At 51.1% G+C, this 17,427-nt stretch overlaps 1 protein-coding gene across 1 annotated transcript in view; it reads right to left on the bottom strand.

The window, feature by feature from the left end:
* Positions 1–17,139, bottom strand: part of DCHS1 (dachsous cadherin-related 1) — a 34,519-nt gene extending 17,380 nt beyond the window's left edge. Inside the window, exons 1-2 of the mRNA XM_016920276.3 lie at positions 16,875–17,139; positions 1,124–3,040 (exon numbers count right to left, since the gene is read on the bottom strand). Of these exons, the coding sequence (XP_016775765.3) occupies positions 1,124–2,920 (1,797 nt within the window). The 5' untranslated portion in view covers positions 2,921–3,040; positions 16,875–17,139. The remainder of the gene's footprint in view (positions 1–1,123; positions 3,041–16,874) is intronic.
* Between the last annotated feature and the right edge of the window lie 288 nt (positions 17,140–17,427).

Consider the following 17,427-nt stretch of genomic DNA (forward strand, 5'->3'; position numbering starts at 1 on the left):
TCTTTTCTTTGTTCTCTGGGCCTAGCACAGTGCTAGGCTTACAGTAGTTAAATAAAATCTTGAACATATGAATCAAGGAACGATCTGTCACACACCTGCTGATCCAATCACCCTTAAAGCCAGATAGCTAACTTAATAAAACCCAACCTGATCATTCACTTCCCAGCTCAAAGAAATTCAGTGAGCTCCTCGAGGTCAGATCAAGACCATCCTGGCTAACACAATGAAACCCCGTCTCTATTAAAAATACAAAAAATTAGCTGGGTGTGGTGGCAGGTGCCTGTAGTCCCAGCTACTTGGGAGGCTGAGGCAGGAGAATGGCGTGAACCCAGGAGGCAGACTTGCAGTGAGCCCAGATCATGCCACCGCACTCCAGCCTGGGCAACAGAGCGAGACTCCGCCTCAAAAAAAAAAAAAAAAGAAAAGAAAAGAAGTTCAGTGAGCTCCTTTGCTTCCCAAGTAGTCCTAACTACTGCTTTGTGTTCAAGGACTTCTGCAACCTGGCCTCAGAGTGCCTTTCCAGTTTCATGTTCCCTCCATTTCTCCAGGACTGACTTGCAGCCAGTATGTGTCTTTCTCAGCCTGTCCAGGGTTCCTGCCTCTTCCCCTGAGAGGGCTTCCTGCTCTGGATATTGAGATAATTCTTGCTATCTCTCATTCTCATGTCTGAGACCAAATGGCCTATTAAGGCTCAGCTCTGAGGGCAGGGATGAGGATTTCTTCCAGCACAACCCAGCACTTGACAAGGAATGGAGGGCCCCATAAATTCTGGTGTCTTCTTTGGGGAACAGAAGCCACATACGTATGTAGAATCTCCATCTCTGCCCTGCAGAACAGCTTTGAGGCTTTCATTTCCTGACACCACAAATCATTTCTCCACTAGATCCAATCTTAATTTCCTCACCTGCCAAGACCATCTGCCTCAGCTCTTGCACCCTGCTTTCTCATCTTCTCATTAACCCTCATCCTCTGCACAGATTTTGGAGCTTACAACATAGGGCAGAACCCTCTAGCATAAGTCACCATCAACAGATGACCTTGTAAGGCTTGGTTCCTGCTCTGAGGTCCCCTGTGGCTCTCAGATTCCCCCAACACTATCTTGCTATGTGCCAGGCCTACCCACCTGCAGGAAGCAAGTTCCAGGCTGGGTGCCCTCAGGCAGTGAGGCATTGTAGAAAGTCCTCTGGAATTGGGGCTCATTATCATTCACATCTTGCAGGGCCACGCTAACTGTGGCAGAGGAGGCTAGAGGGGGGAGGCCACCATCTGTGGCCACCACAGTCAGCTGTGGCTGAGGTTCCAACTCATAGTCCAGTGAGGCAGCCGTAGTGATAATGCCTGAGGTGGGGTCAATGGAGAACCAGTGGGTGTGGGCGCCAGGGGCTAGGCTATAAGTGACCTGACCATTGGTGCCTTGGTCAGGATCCCGAGCAGTCACCCGCACTACAAAGCTGCCAGGCAGCGCAACCTCAGGCAGGGGCTCAGGTCGGTAGAGCTGGCGGTCAAAGGCAGGTGCATTGTCATTGACATCAGTGATGTGCAGCACAAAGGCAGCCTCAGCCCGCAGTGGAGGTGAGCCTGAGTCTGTGGCTGTAACCCTCAAGTTATAGGCATCCCTCTCCTCTCGATCCAGCCGCCGAGCCACACACACCAGATAGATGACGCTGTCTTGGGTGCTTAGGGCAAAGTGGCCCTCTCCACCTTCCAGGGACACATTGACATGGGCAAAGTCACCATCATCTGGGTCTGACACAGAGATGCGAGCAACAAGCTGTCCGGGTGGGGCGGCCTCAGACACTTGGGGGGAGCCATCTGCACTGAGAAAGATGACAGTCATAGAGGGCTGATTGTCATTGGCATCTCGCACATGCACAGTCACAAAGGCCGAGCCCAGCTCAGGGTGAGCCCCACCATCTCGTGCTTGCACCACCAGTTCATGGACCCGCCGCTGCTCAAAGTCCAGTGGCCGCTCTAACTGCAGCAGCCCCGTGTGTGCGTCGATGGAGAAGGGTCCATCACCCTCGCTCTGCCTCCGGTTGATCTCGTAAGTCACAGCCCCATTGACACCAGCATCGGCATCAGATGCGAACACCTGCAAGACAGGACTGCCAGGGGCCAGGCTCTCAGACACCACAGCATGGTAGCGGCTCTGATTGAAAGCTGGGGCATGGTCATTGATGTCCAGCAGTGTCACGTCCAGCAGGGCCTGGGCCCTCCGGGGGGGTGAACCACCATCATAGGCCTCCAGCTGTAGCATATAGTGTGAGCGGTTCTCTCGGTCCAGTTCCCCAGTAACTACCAGCTCAGGTACTGGAGTCCCATCTGGACCGGGGCGTGTCTCCAGCCGGAAGGTCTCTCCAGCCCCATCACCAGATAGCGCGTAGCCCTGGGTTCCCAGACTCCCAGCATCTGCATCACGAGCAGGCTCCAGTGGGTAGCGGGTGCCAAAAGCTGTATGCTCAGGTACCTGCAGGGCAGCCTGAGCCTGTGGGAAGGCTGGAGCATGGTCGTTGATGTCAGCCACTCGCACTGTAACTTCTACGGTGGCACCATCAGGAGTGACTGCAGTGAAGCGGTAGCGGTCCCGCTGCTCACGGTCCAAGACACGGGCTGTACGGACGACCCCACTGTGTTCGTCAATGGCCAGGTCTGTGCCCACGCCGCTGCCCTCTTGGGCAGAAATGAAGTACATGAGAGGAGCTGCCGTGCCTGCCGGAAGCCCCGCACTGATGTCGCCAATCAGTGTACCCGCTGGCTGCTCCTCATCAATCTGCAAGTCCAGGCTCCCAGCCTGACCCCAGGCACCTGGCACCCCAGCCCCCAGCAGCAGCAGCAGCAGCAGCAGCAATGGTAGCAGGAGGTGGGGCCTGGGGCTCTTCATGCCAGGGCAGGAAGGCACAATGCCCAGCTCCTTCTGCATGACAAGGGTAGTCCAGCTGTGCCTTGGGCTCCAGCTCCAGGCCAGGCTCTGGGCCCAGCTTGACCTCAGACTTTGGGTCAGGTCCCACTGGGGCCCTGGCTCCAGCCCAGGCTCCCTGACCTGGGAGAAAACAGAAGGAAACGGGTCATGACAGAGGAGGGATCAGCAGTCCAGATAACCTGGACGAGGCCACGTCAACATTCAGATATGCTCAGCCCCCAGCAGGCCCTTGTGCTGCCTCACACTCATCTTGGGCCACATGGATCTCTGCCTCAGGACTCTTCGAGGCCACTCCAGCCTTCCCCTTGGCAGATCTCATCCTTTCTTACCCTCAGCAGATTTTTATGCATCCTATTTTTTCGGGTCTGAATGCCCACAAACTCCCTTCTTCCTATTTCTAGGCTTAAAAATATGGACATTCTTTTCTCATTTTCTTCTCATCCAGAACTAATACTCGCTTCTTCCAGCCTCTATAACCATGTATTTGGTAACTTTTCCTGAACCGTCAACCTTTTCCTCTCTCCTGGAGCTTTCCATCAATACTACATATGCTCAAGTCTCTCTCTCTCTCCCCACCCACCACCCTGCTGGAAGGGAATGATGTTGTTTCCTTAGCTCTACTTCCCTACTCCTGTCTCCATTCAACAAGAGATTGACCACCTACAATATAGAGGCACTGAGGATACCACAGCGAATAAAGGAAATGGTCTCTGGCTTCATAGAGCTTATAGTCCAGGAGTTGAACAAGTAATTACAAGTATAGTAAGAGTTGTGAAGAAGACGTACAAAGAGCAAGGAGGAATATAAGAGAAGCAACACAGGCAGGGAGTCAGGGAGTCCGTGTTTTGCCTAGGAAGTGACATTAAAGTTGACATCTAAATAACTAGGTGCTAGCTAGGCAATGGTGGCCAGAGAAGGGGGATATAGAAAGGAGAGAAGGACATTCTAGAAGAGTGAACAGTATGTGGAAAGGCTTAGAGCCTACAGTCAAGGTGGGGCTCAGAGTGTCTGAGGGTGGGGTGGGGTGGGGGGGGCATGTGTGTGAAGCATAGTGCTAGGGGCAGAGGGTATGAAATGAGACAGGGACTTGTAAGCTGTATCGAAGATTTTGACATTATCCTAAAGGCAAATGGAAGCCACTAAAGCACTTCAAGGAGGAGTGCCAGAATATGACCTATATTTTGTGAAGATGGCTATTGCAGTCCTTTGGAAAGCAAAGATCACGCAGATTGGACAGTGAGGAGGCACTTAGGGGCATCCAGGAGATGACACTGCTTTGATGGTAACTTGGGTGAGTGTAAGCAATGAACATGGCGAGAAGTGGATAGGTCTCTGGTGGGGTTCAGGAAGTAGAGAGGCCGGGCTTGCTGACTGTTTGAAGGCAGGGGATGAAGGATTGGGAGAAGTCAAGGATGATGCGCACATTTCTGACCTGAACTACCAGCTGGATAAAGGTGTCCTTAACCGCTCAGAAAGAAAAAGAGGCGGGCAAGGAACCAGAGAGGGGTGGTGCCTCTGCGTCTAAGGGGGGTTTCAAATGATGCTTAAGATCAGGAAGGCAATGCCCCGGAGCCCCTTAGTCTAGTGACTAAGAAGAATCTGTGGATAAGTGAGAGCGCAGACTGAAGATGGGATGTAGTCACCAGAGGAAAGAGGGACATTCAGAAGCTATCGCCCTTTCTGAAAGATTTTTTCATTTCCCCCATTTTCTCACTTCTCACACTCTCCTCCCTCTACGCAGTGAGGCTTCCTTTCTTGTGACATTGCTTTCGCTAAGCTTCCAAACATCTCCATGTTCTATGTTGGCGGCCACCTTTTTATCTTCCTTTTATCGGGTTATTCTGGAACTCTGAAACACTGATCACTGGCTCCTTGAAATCTCTTCTCCTCGGTTTCACACTGTGACCCCCACCTCTTATTTCCATCATGCTTCCCTGCCCACTCCTCCGTCTCCTTTGCAAGTTCTTTTTCCTCTGCCCACTCCTTCACAATTGGTGCTTTTCGGGGTTCAGTCCTGGGCAGTGTCTTTTCCCACTCTCCATACTCTGCCTGCGTGATCTTATCCACTCCCATGCCTTCAGTTCCAATGTATCAATCATTTTTTATGTGCCATCTATTTGCTAATGACTTTCCAATCTCCAGCTCCAGCTCTGAAGACCTCTGGAGACACATGTCCAGCCATATACTGGGCTTCAGTATCCCCAGCCATCACCTCAAACTGCTTCTGCTCCATTCCTTTTCCTGTGAATAGGGCCACCATCCATCCAGGTGTCCAACTAGCAATCCAGAAGCTCTCCTTGTGTCCTTGCTTATCCTCAGTCCTGATTTCCAATTAGTCATGTAAACCCCACCACTTCAACTAGACATGTCTCAGGTCTTTCTTGTTTCTCCAAATTGCCACATCCCAGTCCGAACATCTCTCCTTGTGATTCCTGCAACAGCTCCTCACTGGTCTTCCACTTAGTGGCTTGGACCTTCTGATCCATCTCCACCTGACTGGAGATACCTACACAACTCTCACCAAACCACTCTTGATGAAAGGTTTCCACTGGTTCCCATAACTGACAGCAGAAAACAAATGCCCCTCTACGGAAAGAAAGGCAACCACACAAACTTATGTCTATAGCATCAAGAGGTTCATGGACACTAACTAGGTATAGAACTTCTGATCTACAAGATAAAGTCCTTAACATGTCTTCATGATCTGAGCCCTGCCAACTTCTCCATGGTCCCTCACCTTTACTTCCCCCACGATACCTTGCACTCCAACATGAAATCTATTACCATGCTCCTTCCTAACTCCTCACCTTGTATTTGCTACTGTTTTGTCATGAGATAACCTCTAAAAATCCTCTCCACAAAATCACTCCCTCCTGCCTGTGCAGAGCCTATTATACACACTACTGGGCTCTCATTACTTTTGGTAAACACTGACAATAAATTGCACAGCAGCCTCGATTTGTTCATGTGTCTGCCCTCTGCACTGGATTGGAGACTCCTTGAGGGCAGTGACAGGTCTTGGTTAGCCTCTTGATTCTCCAGCATTTAGTAGAGTTATAGCAAGAGCAGGCAGCCCGTGCTAAATGAATGGTCAGAGCCTCATGCTTCCACACCACCATACTCACATAACACACTCAGAGAGACACATCCATGGTCATGCCAACTGAGACAACATACACAAACACATGTGAGCCCAGGACCCTGAGGCACCTCGGTCAGTCCTGTGACTACACAAACCTGTTCTCAGGTCTTTACAGATTTGCTGTGCTGTAGGACTTCCTTTCCACAGAGAGAGGTGGGTTTCTGACTCCCCTACTTACACTTCTGACCCACCTCCTCTCTCCCATCTGTGTGAAGCAACAAAAAGAGCAGGGGCTTTGGAGCTTGGACTGGGTTTGAGCCCCAGGCTGGGCATTAGGTCCGTAATCTGTAAAATGGCTATGGTGACACCTATCCTGTGGGGTTTTGTGAAAATTAGAAACAATGTAAGAAAGGAACACAGAGCTGGGTATTTGCTAGACTCTCTTTCATTAATTCCCAGCACCATCCCCTGATAGGCCCCCTCTCTGCCTTCATCCCAGCTTCAGAATGCTGGGGTTGTATGTGTGCCACATGGAATAACAGGTCAGAGGGATTCAGAACAAGGAGGTCAGGGTGAACCCAGGCCTGATCTGAAGAAGGGAGAGGATGAGAGTACAAGGATGGTTCCAGGGCCCAGATCAGGGATCTAAGCCCAAAGGCTGGGCTAGGGGTCAAGGGGTAAGAATGGCTCTATTGATTTAATCAGTTAGTGGAGAGAAAGCAGTCATGGTTTGGAGGGAGGGAAGATAATAGTGAGGCCAATGTGCTTATCATACTCTGTATTATAGTTACCTGTCTTCCTACCCAGACAAGTAGCTGTTTGTGAGCCCAGACTGTATTTTATTCATCTTTGTATGTAGCATGGAGCACAGCATATAGTACATGATAAACACGTTTTCTGAATGAAGCAATCTATGAATGGTTTGAGATAAATCTCAGGTGAATGATCAGACTTCAAGAGGAGAGACTCACGTCCAGGCAGATGCCCTGCGTGAAAACAACTCCTTCTCTCAACCTGTGCTCCTACCACTGCAAACTCTTGCAGAACACTTTCACGGTGGACACGCAAAGGTGCACACTCACAAAGTCACAGCCCCATGCACTGCCTGGCACTCTCTCTCACGCTGTCAGGCTTACGAAGATGCATTCTCATGCAGGCAGATTCACATGCACACAGGTACATTCAACACATGCTCATACACACGTGCGCAGAGGCTTGCTTTAACATACACAGCCAGTGCACACACACGGAGACCCTTTCACATTTATACACAGAAGCACATTTTCCACACAGATGAGCCTATTCCTTCACATGGAACCCACCCCTACACGTATGCAGGCATACATACACACACACAGAAAGACACTTTCTCATGGCCCTCACACCAAGAGGCATGTTCACACCCTCTGATATGCCCCCACATACGCACACACACCCACCCTCCACACACACCCACCCTCCACACACACCCACCCTCCACACACACAGGCCCAGTGTCACGTATGCACAGACTGACAAGGCGAGCATGCACTCACACTTGAAGACCCACCCACACGCAGGCATGCTCTCGCACATGCTGCCGGGGCACTCGTGGTCAGCTCTGCGGCTGCAGCTGTGACCTCCAGGTCCCTGGGGCCTCTGTCTGGACTGTGCCTCATCACTTCCTGCTGCAAGCCTTCCAGTTCCAAACTCGAACTCCAGACTCTCTCCCGAGACCGTCTCATGCTCGCTCCAGCTCTCCCCTGCACCATCTCCCCAAGTCCGTCCAGTGTTTCTCACTCCTCTTCCCTGAGACTGGCTCCTCCTCCCTGCTCTTGTATCTTTCCCCATCCAGGTCTGTCCCATCCCTTCCCCAGATCTGGCCTGCCCCTCCATCTTGTCTCTTTCCCCAGCATGTGCTGCCTCCTGCCTAGATCTGTCTTCTTCCTTCTTCCAAATCTGTCATGGCTCTTCTCCCACCTGATTCTGCCTTGCTACGTGCCCTCACTCTGTCCCCGGTCCTGCTACTTGGTCCTCTGACTCCATCCTGCTCTCCTCCTCCATCCCCACATCTGGGCCTCTGGAACCACAGCTGGTTCTCATTAGGAGGGGGAGGGGCAAGACTGTTCATTGGGGCCTGAAACGTGATGTCAATTCCCCCTCCCTCACCAACAGAGCTTCCCTCACACCCCCAGCCTGTGTGTCTACAGGACCTGGAAGCAGGGGGAACATGGGAGAGGAAAGAGAGGTGGGCTGGGGGGGAGGAGCAGGGGGACTACAAGGGAAGGGGGTGCTCCAGGAGGAAGTAGAGGAGTGGCCCGAGGCGCTGAAGGGGAAGCAGGCTGGGGGAGCTGGCACCACCCAGGCCTCCTCCCTCAACTTCCTGTCCCAGGGCCAGCGAGGGGCAGAAAGACAACAGGGGTGAGGAGGGGCGCCACAAAAGGCAGATGGGCTAGAAGTGGAGGAAGAAGAGGGTAGCCTCAGTGAGCAAAGGGGTGAGGATACAGGGCCAGGCATAAAAGAAAGAGGAAGTGAGAAGAGGTTCTGGTAGGGGGATGACAGGGAACAAGACTGAGGGAGAGTGACTGTGTATGGCAGACGAAAGAGGGAGCAGAGCTAATTCAGAAAGGGGAGGTGAGTTGAGGCAGGAACAGCCACAGCCCCACCGGTGCGTGCTGGGCCAGAGCTGGAAGAAGGAGGAGGGGGCTCAGGAGGGAGGAGGAGACAGCTAACAAACTAGCTTCCCTGGATATCCCTGGGACAGCCCCATAGGACGGTGGCCAGAGCAATGCCCGGGCCTGGCTCTGTCCCTCCTGAGGACTGGTTCCCAGGAAGCACTCCAGGGAGAAGCTGAGGACAGATGTGAGCAAAAGAGGCAGAGGAAAAGGCTATTTTCTGAGCTTTTATGGTGCGCCGGGCCCTGTGCCAAGCAACTCACAGACAGTATCTCATTTAATCACCATAACAACCCTGTGAGGAAGGAATCCCGGCTTCCATTTGCAAACAAGGAAATTGAGACTCAGAGTGAAACAATTTTCCTGAGTTAACACAGCCTTAATTTGGTCGCAGGACTATGTAGTCTATGTTGCCTGAGATTCAGGGAGGAGAGAAAGATGGAGAGAATAAGAAATTACAGGGAAGTTGAGGGGACAGAGTCCTCGCAGGGCAACGGAGGCCTGAAAAAGGAAGAGAATCTGGAGGAGAGAGGTGAAGAATGAGGCCTCTGGGAGAGTCCGGGTTAGCAGCGGTGAGGCTGAGGATACAGACATGAAAGATGTGAGGAGGTGAAGGTAAGAAGACTTGGTCACTGACTCTCCAGGAAGATGAGAGAGTGGAAGGACTCTAGACTCCGGCCTGCCTACCAGGGTTCTGGCCAGGTTACTAAAGTGGTTCCATTTGGACACTGCAGAGAAAAAGCCATTTTGGGGGGTGACTGTTGGGATCCCCATGTGAAGATATTCAAGCACAGCTGGGTTTGCAAGCCTGCAGCTTAGCATAGAGACCAGGGTTGGAGATGTGGATTTGGACAAATCATGGGGTAACTGAAAGCTGTGGCCTTAGAGACTCCATCAGATAGAATGTGTAGAGTGAGCAGAGAGTCTTGGACAGAACCCTGAGAACTAGTCACATTAAGCAGTAGGTTGAAGAGACCTTTATTCTTCCTGGGGGCAGTATCACAGAAGTTAAGGGAGAAAACATTTCAAAAAAGAAAGGGATCGATAATGTCCAATGCTGCTGAGAATTCAAGTGAGATAAGGGCTGAGAAGTGGACACTAAATTTAGCAGTGAGGAGATCTCTAGTGATCATGGAGAAAATTGTGCCAGAAGAGTACTAAGGGCACAAGCCTCTTGCAGTGGGAAATGAGAAAGAATGGATCAACCAATAGCCAGCCATAGAGCAGACATCAGCATGGATTCATTCACCAATACATGCTTACTACACCCCTAGAATAGGGAGACAATATATCATAGCAAGGCAGGACAGGATAGTGGTTAAGATGCAGACTCCAGGGCCAAGCCAGCTGGATTTGGTTCCCAGTTTCACTTACTGGCTGTGTGACCTTGGGCAAGCCACTTAGTTTCTCAGTGCTTCCATTTCCTCATTTATAAATAAGGACAATAATAATACCTACTACATTGTATTTGGCTGTCAGAGTAGTGTCTGGCACATAGTAAGCTTTATAAGTATGTGAGCATGAGATATTATTATAGTGGTTAAGAAGGCAGGCTCGACTGTCAGGCTGGAGTTCAAATCCTGACTCGGCCACTTAAGCATGAGTCTAGGCAAGTTACCAAACATTCTAAGTGTTAGTTTCCTCTTAAACCTCTGGGGTTTAAAGTGCTTACCTTAAATGGTTGATATGAGAGTTAATGAAATAATGCTAACAATAAACATAGCACAATGTCCAGCACACAGTGAACGCTCACTAAATGTTAGCTGCTGCTGTTGTGTGCCACACACACACAGTAACTCTGCAGTAAGTGTTATTTCACAGATGAGGAAACTGAGGTCTCAAAGAAGGTAGCAGAGAGACATTTAGAATGATCTAGAATGCAGTCCTGACAGACTCCAAAGCTAGTGCTTTCTGTTAGACCACACTGCTTGCCTGCTGGAGGGCTCGGGATGCCCTGATAAAAGCTCATATAACTGGTCAGGCAGCAAAGCAGGGAAGGAGAATGATCAAAGTTCTGTTTTAGGAGAATACATCTGGCAGTGTGTGCAGGGTGGGTGAGAGGAGGAGGAGCTCAATGTTGAGACAATTGTCAGTCCAGGTGAGCACGGGGGCAGGTGGTAAGAGAGGGGAAGGAACATGGAGGATGACTGGAGGCCTCCAGGAGACAAAGAAAAAATGGAGAGGGGAGAGGAGGTCGTAGGGTACACATGTGAAGTGATTCATTGATAAATCTGTTATTCAACAAATACTTGTTGAAGACTTACCATGTGCCAAATGCCATACTAAGCCCTAGAGATAGAGGTGACATGGACAGATCAAGTCCTTTCCTTCATGATGTTCACAGGTAGGGAGACTCGGCAGGGACGGGCAGGGCAGGGTGAGGGAGCTGGGGCACGGGGTAGTGACATGCAGCAAGGGTTGCCCTAAATTCTGACCCTGACAATCAGGGTCTAGGCTGTAGAAGAGGCCAGCAAGGCCAGAGCTAGCAGAAAAGTTGGAGATGTAGCAACCAGAATGTTGAAGGAGAAGAACAAATTTGGAAAAGTGGGAAGCTGAGGGTAGGACAGCATAGTAGAGGGGCCGAGATGGTAGAAGTAAAATTAACTAAGTTAATAGCTGAACACTTAATAATTTTCCTTCTGAATCCCCAAAACAACTCTCTTGAGATACTGCTACCTCCATTTTCACCTGATGAAAGGGGAGCTCAAAGAAGCTAAGTCATCCAGGCCATAAATAGTGTGTCTGGAAAGTCTAAAGTGTGGCTCCCTCTCCCCTCTTTCTTCTCTTTCTTCCTTTCCTTCTTTCTTTCTCACCATCCATATAAGAGGTGTGTTCTAGGCTCTGAGAGATAACAAGCTTCTTCTATCCAGTAGCTTAGAAAGAGAAAAAAATAACAAGGACACTGCAACATACTAAGTGAGCAGAGAAGGGCTTGGAAGTTCCAGGTGGACCTCCTAGAGGAGGTGCCCTTTCACCAGGAGACACAGGGAAATGGAAGCCCCTCCCAAGTGGCAGTGGTTGAAAGTGGCCTGGTGTCAGAAGGTTACCTAGGGAAGATGGATACAGGAGCTGAAGGAAGGGGGGTCAGCAGGAAGCTGGGAAGAAGCTAGGAGACAATAGCATGAACCCCTGGGAGGGGCTTTTCCTAGCAGATACCAGGGCATCAGAGAAGAGAGAGTCCAGTCTTGCCTCTGTTACCACTGACAGGCAGGAGAGGGAAGAGGAAAAGAGTACAAGAATCAAGGAACCTAATATGGGGAGGACTGAGGCCAGGATGCCAGGAGTTGGAGGGCTCAGGGTGGGTGAGTCCGTGGGCTAAGAGGGCATTAAAGGAAGGAGCAGCCTAGGACACCTCTGGGGAAAGAATCTGGTGAGGCACTGTAATGCCTTGTAGTCTGGCACAGCTTCTGCTTCTTCCATCCCTTCCCAGAGCCCCAGTAGACACCTGGCTCAATGGATTTGGGTCTGCAAACTTCTGGTACTTCTTAAATATTTGCTAACTGAATGAAAGATAAAGTACAGATAAGGGTGAGGAAGAGGATCGAGGGAGACGAAGGAAGAATAAATTGTAGGTGAGGGGAGTGGAAGTGTCTCCAGCAGAGTAAGTGAGTAGTGTGAAAATTTCTTAATTATGTGGGCAGCTGAGACTAGGTGTCAGTCTTCTGAAGAGTGAACGAGGGTGAGGGATGTGCTGTGAGGTACCCATGTATTCATTCATTTTGTTCACAGCCAAGCACCTGTGTGGGACCCTGAGTCACAAAGATGAGTAATATGCACTCTTGCCATCAAGGAGGTCCCAGCGCGGTTTGGGGAGATAAGACAGGGAAGAGGCAATGACAACAACGAAACACAGAGTTCAAGCCTGCCTGGTGGAGTCATTAAAGGCAGGGTTTGAGACCAGATATGAGGAAGGGAAGGGAAAAGCCAGGAGGAGAAGGGAGTGAAGGGCCTTTCAGGCAGGCAGAGCAGTATGTGCAAAGGGTCAGAAGCATGGAAAAATGTAGTGTCTTTGGTGAACTACAGGAAATTCAATATGGCTGAAACTCAAAATGTGAGGGGGCTAGGGAAATGGGACAGGTGATGAGACTAGGAGGCCTGGGGGGGGTCAGACTATGATCTCATAACCTTTGTTAAAAAGAAAAGATTTTGTTCAAGGAAAATGGAAGGCATTTGAATAATGCTGAGCAGGGAGTGACATAGTTGGATTTGTACTTTAGGAAGGTGTCTGTTACTCCAATGAAAAGAATGGATTGAAAGAAGGAAGAGAAGTGTAGAAAGAAAAGTTAGGAGGCTCTTGCAAAAATTCATGTGAAAAGATGGTAGATGAGGGCAACAGCAGAGGTGATGGAGAAAAGGGGATGGGATATCAGAGATTGCTGGAGAGAAGATAGAACCAACACGTTCCAAGGGATTTCTGGATTATGGGATATGTGGAGAAGGGAATGGTTACAGTTAATTTCTGGGATTCCAGCTTGCAACCTGAGTGGGGATGGTCATTCGGGGAAGGGAGGAATGATGAGATCAGGTTTGCACATGATAAGGGAGCTATACAGTAAAGAGCAGGCATGCAGCAGGTATGCAGAAATGTGGCCTAGAAGAGAGATGTCTGTGAGTCATCAGCCTATAGATGTTAATAACAGCCTTGAAAAATGAATGAAATTGATTACCTAGAGGTGTGTATACAGTGAGACAATAAGAAGGTCCAAGCCAGAACTTTAAGGAACAGTGACATTCAGGGGGCATACAAAGGATCCCTCAAAGCAGACTGAGAGAACAGCTAGGAGGAGCTCCAGAAGAGATACATACCATAATGTAACTTTCCACTTATTTGCCTGTTAAATGTTGATAGAATAAAATCATGGCTCAGAAGCCAAACAACAAAAACAACTCAAGGAGAAAAGAATGGTCAATAATGTCAGCTCCTTCCGAGAGGTCAGGCAGTTAAGGACTTTTGAAAAGATCCTCCAGATTGAGCAGAAGAGATGTTACTTTCTCCTAGGGAAAGCAGTTACATTTGAGGGGCAGGCACAAATGGGAAGTGAGGAAGTGCGAACAGCTATATGCAGAAGACTCTTTCACAAAATGTGACAGTGAAGAAAAGTGAGGAAGCCTCTTAGTTAACGGGGTATTACAGGGTTAAAGAAAGATAGGAGAGGCTGGAGGATCTTTATGTCCTCCCAGGAGGAATGGGAGAAAGGAAGGAACTGGAGACATGGGAAACACATGGAATAATCAGTTGAGTGAGGTCCCTGTGGAAGAGGAAGGGGATGGGATCCGTAACACAGGTAGAGGATTGGCCTTAAGCAGAAGAGACAGCACTTCGTTCTTATAGGAAGGAAGGAGAAAAGATTGAAGAGGATGCAGATAAATTTGAGGGAGGAGGCAGAAATCTGAGGGAATTCAAAACAGATGGCCTCAATTTCCTCAGTGAGCCAGAAGACCAGGTTGTCCACTCTTAATTCCTTCCTTTCCTTCACCCCACCATGTCTGCTTTGTCATGAGCCCTGCTGATCCCACTGCCTAAAGAGCTCTTGAAACCATCCACTTTCTCCTTCTCTCCGGCCACTACTCCAGTTCAGGCCAGTGTTATACCCTCCAGAGTTTCTGCAACAGCCAACTGTCCTTCTTCTCAGGCTCTTTCTCCAGTCTCCACATGGCTGTCAGAGTGGTATTTCTAAAATGAATCTGATCATATCGCTCCAAGCTTCCAATGATTTGGTGACTCTCCATTATTCTTGGGTTAAATGAATTTCTTTCTGTGGCCTCCTAGACCCTGCATGGTCTAAGCCTCCATTTACCTCTCCCACAGACTCTCCCTCTCTCGTCACCTCATGCTGTAAGTGTCAGGCTCACTGAACTGCTTTATCCCTCACACACACACTATTTTCCTTCATGTGGGCTTTTACATGCTGCTCCCTTGGCTTGGCATATTCTCCACCCACTCCATCAAGTTTAAGTTTAAATGCCACTTCCTCCAGAAAGCCTCTTCTGACCTCCCTACACTGGCCTAGGTTACTCTGCTGTGTGCTGCTGTGTTACAACACTCACTCCACAGCCTGTAAGCTCCATGAGGATAAGGACCATGTCCATTTTGTTCACACTTGTGCTGCCAACTCCCATCACAATGCCTAGCAGAGTAGGTGCCTAGTATGTGTTTGTTAAATGAATGAATGAGTGTTTTGATTAATTAATCTACTGAAAACAATGGTGTGAGGGATGTGGGGTAATGAGTGTGAAGAAAATAGAAAAAAATTCATCTATTTATTTATGAAGGGCCCAGTTGAGGTTTGAATTTTTTAGAAGTATGAATTTATAGAAGCGTCCCCTGGTGTGGTTGAGAAATCATTCTAGTTAGGGGCAATAATTTGAGGGATGAGTATAGAAGACAAGGAAGCACAGTGGCCAAGGAGTGGTTGAAGGGATGATCCTTAGCATATGAGCTGGAAAGAAAGCACAAAGTCAGAAAGGAACAGAGTAGGAGAAAACAAAGAGGTCAAGGGCAAGAGGTCATTATGAGGTCAAAGAGTGTAATGGGAGCGAGAACATCTGAAAGCTGGAAGGATATAGGAGGTTGTGGGTAGAGAGAGGAATGCAAGAGTTTAGAATTTTAAAGGTGGAATAGTTCTACAGAGTGGTCCTGGGAGGGAGGAAGGTAACAGGAGCTAAGGAGGTCAAGAATCTGTGAAGCTGTGGTGTTGAAGGACACTGAGAAACCATGGCAGGATACACTATCCAGATCTCGAAGTTTTCAGGGAACAAGAGGGTATACCTGGGAGATCTACGTATGAGAAGGGGTGATGGTGTGAGCTTGATAAGTTAAGCAGAGTTTATTCAGAAGTTGGGACAGTTCTTCCTGTGGTGTGCATGCCATCCATGACTGTCTCCTGGGGGTTGTACAAGTGGCTGTGTGCTAAGGGCAACTGTGGCACAGCCTCCTGTTAGTGACAGGCTTCTAGGACACCCACTATGTATGGGCAGCTCCAAGGAAGTAAACCTAATAAGATGTGCTGTGACAGTTGTGACAGTGCTTCTGATGGATGTGGATTGCAGTGACAATGTCTCCTGAGAGGTGCTGGTCTACTTGTTTGTTGCTGGTGACAGTGTTTCTGGAGAGTGTTAGCAGTAACAATGTCTTCCATGGTATGTGTTGGCCTTGACAATGAACCGGTGGGAGTATGTTGGTTGCAGCATTTCTGCTGTGGGTGTGTGTTGTCATGAGAGCATTTTCCGTAGGTGTGTGTTGGCTTGATAGAGTCTGCTGTAGGTGTGTGTTGGTTCTGACTGGGGGTGCTTCCTGGGGGTGGGCTTCCTGGAAGTGTATGATGGCTGTGAGGGTATCTCTTGAGGATGTGTGTTCCCTGGGACTGTGTCCTCTTGTGGGTTGAGTAGGGCTATGACTGTGTCCCTATGGGTATTTGAGAAGTTGACATAAGCGACAATATTTTTCTGGCCTATGACCTTGTGGCTGTGGGCCCAGCCCGCCACACTGAGTTCATTGTGCTTCTAGACCTCCCTCTCCCCACCCCCTCCACGTGGGACCCACGCCTGCGGTGACCTTGCTCTGTCCCCTGCACGGGATTCTGAGCTGGGTATCCCAGACACAAACTCCCAGTTGCTCGAATCTCCCACTCAGAACACGTCTGGGTGACCCCCCCTCCATCCACTTCAGGCTGTGCCTGCCTCTCCTCTGCTTCTCTGTACTTCTCCCCCCTCAGTTTCTTTGTCTCTGTCTCAGTTGGTCTCTGTCACACACCCATCCTCCACATTCTGACACATGGGCTCCCACAGAGCGGGCAACACACCCTCACAGGGACTCGCTCACCATGACACACGGTCATTCTGACCCTCACACCCTCAGAGTGACACGCACATGCACACACAGCCAGAGAGACGCCCAGGGACACACAACCTCCCAGTGACACGCACTGACACACTCCGACGATGCACTGGAACACAACGCTGTCGCACCCCACACCCCCGGCGCACGCTCACGCCGCCACCCTCCCCGACTCGATGACACACGCACACAAAGACCCCCAGGCCCTGCCCCCACGCTCACGTTCACGCTCGCCCGGGTCCCGCAGGCCCAGGCCCCCCCTCCCCCATTGTCTCCGGCTCAGAACAAAGCCCCCGGCTCCGCCGCCGCTGCCGCAGCCCAGGGGAGGCCGGCGGGCAGGGCGGGAGCGGCCAGACGGGCCGGGCGGGCGCGGGCACTGACCTCCGCGCGACGCGGGCTCCCTCGCCCGGTGCTGGGGCGCCGTCCGGCCGCGGTCAGCCCCCCGGGCAGCGCCCGCTCGCGCGGGGCCTGGGGCCGCGCATCGTCCGCAGTCGCTGTCTCCGAGGCCCGCGATCCCCTCCGGGCAGCCGCCGTCGGTCCGCGCGCCCTTGGCCGTCGATCGGTCCGTCCGCTGACGCCCGGGCGCCGCCTCCTGCACAGCCGCCCCGCCGAGGATGCGAGCTTCGCTGCCGCGGCCCCGCGCCCCCTCCCCTCCCCTCCCCCCGCCCTCCGCGCGGTAACCCGAGCCCCCGCCCCTCCGCCCGCGGAGCCCCCGCCCCCGCCCCCACCCGCGCTCCGCGCCGCCGCCCCCCCTTCCCCCCGGCGCCCGCCCGGCCTCCCTCCGCCCCTCCACTTCCCGGCCCCAGGCCCCGGCTCCGGATCCGGCCGCAGCGCCGCGCCGCGCCCCCGTCCCGGTTCCCTTCCCTTCTCCCCGTCACTTCTCCCGTCCTCTCCTCCCATTCGGTTCTCTACGCCCTCTCGTCTCTTCCCCTTC

Source organism: Pan troglodytes, chromosome 9, assembly GCF_028858775.2.
Source record: "Pan troglodytes isolate AG18354 chromosome 9, NHGRI_mPanTro3-v2.0_pri, whole genome shotgun sequence".
In the NCBI taxonomy this organism is placed as follows: domain Eukaryota; kingdom Metazoa; phylum Chordata; class Mammalia; order Primates; family Hominidae; genus Pan; species Pan troglodytes.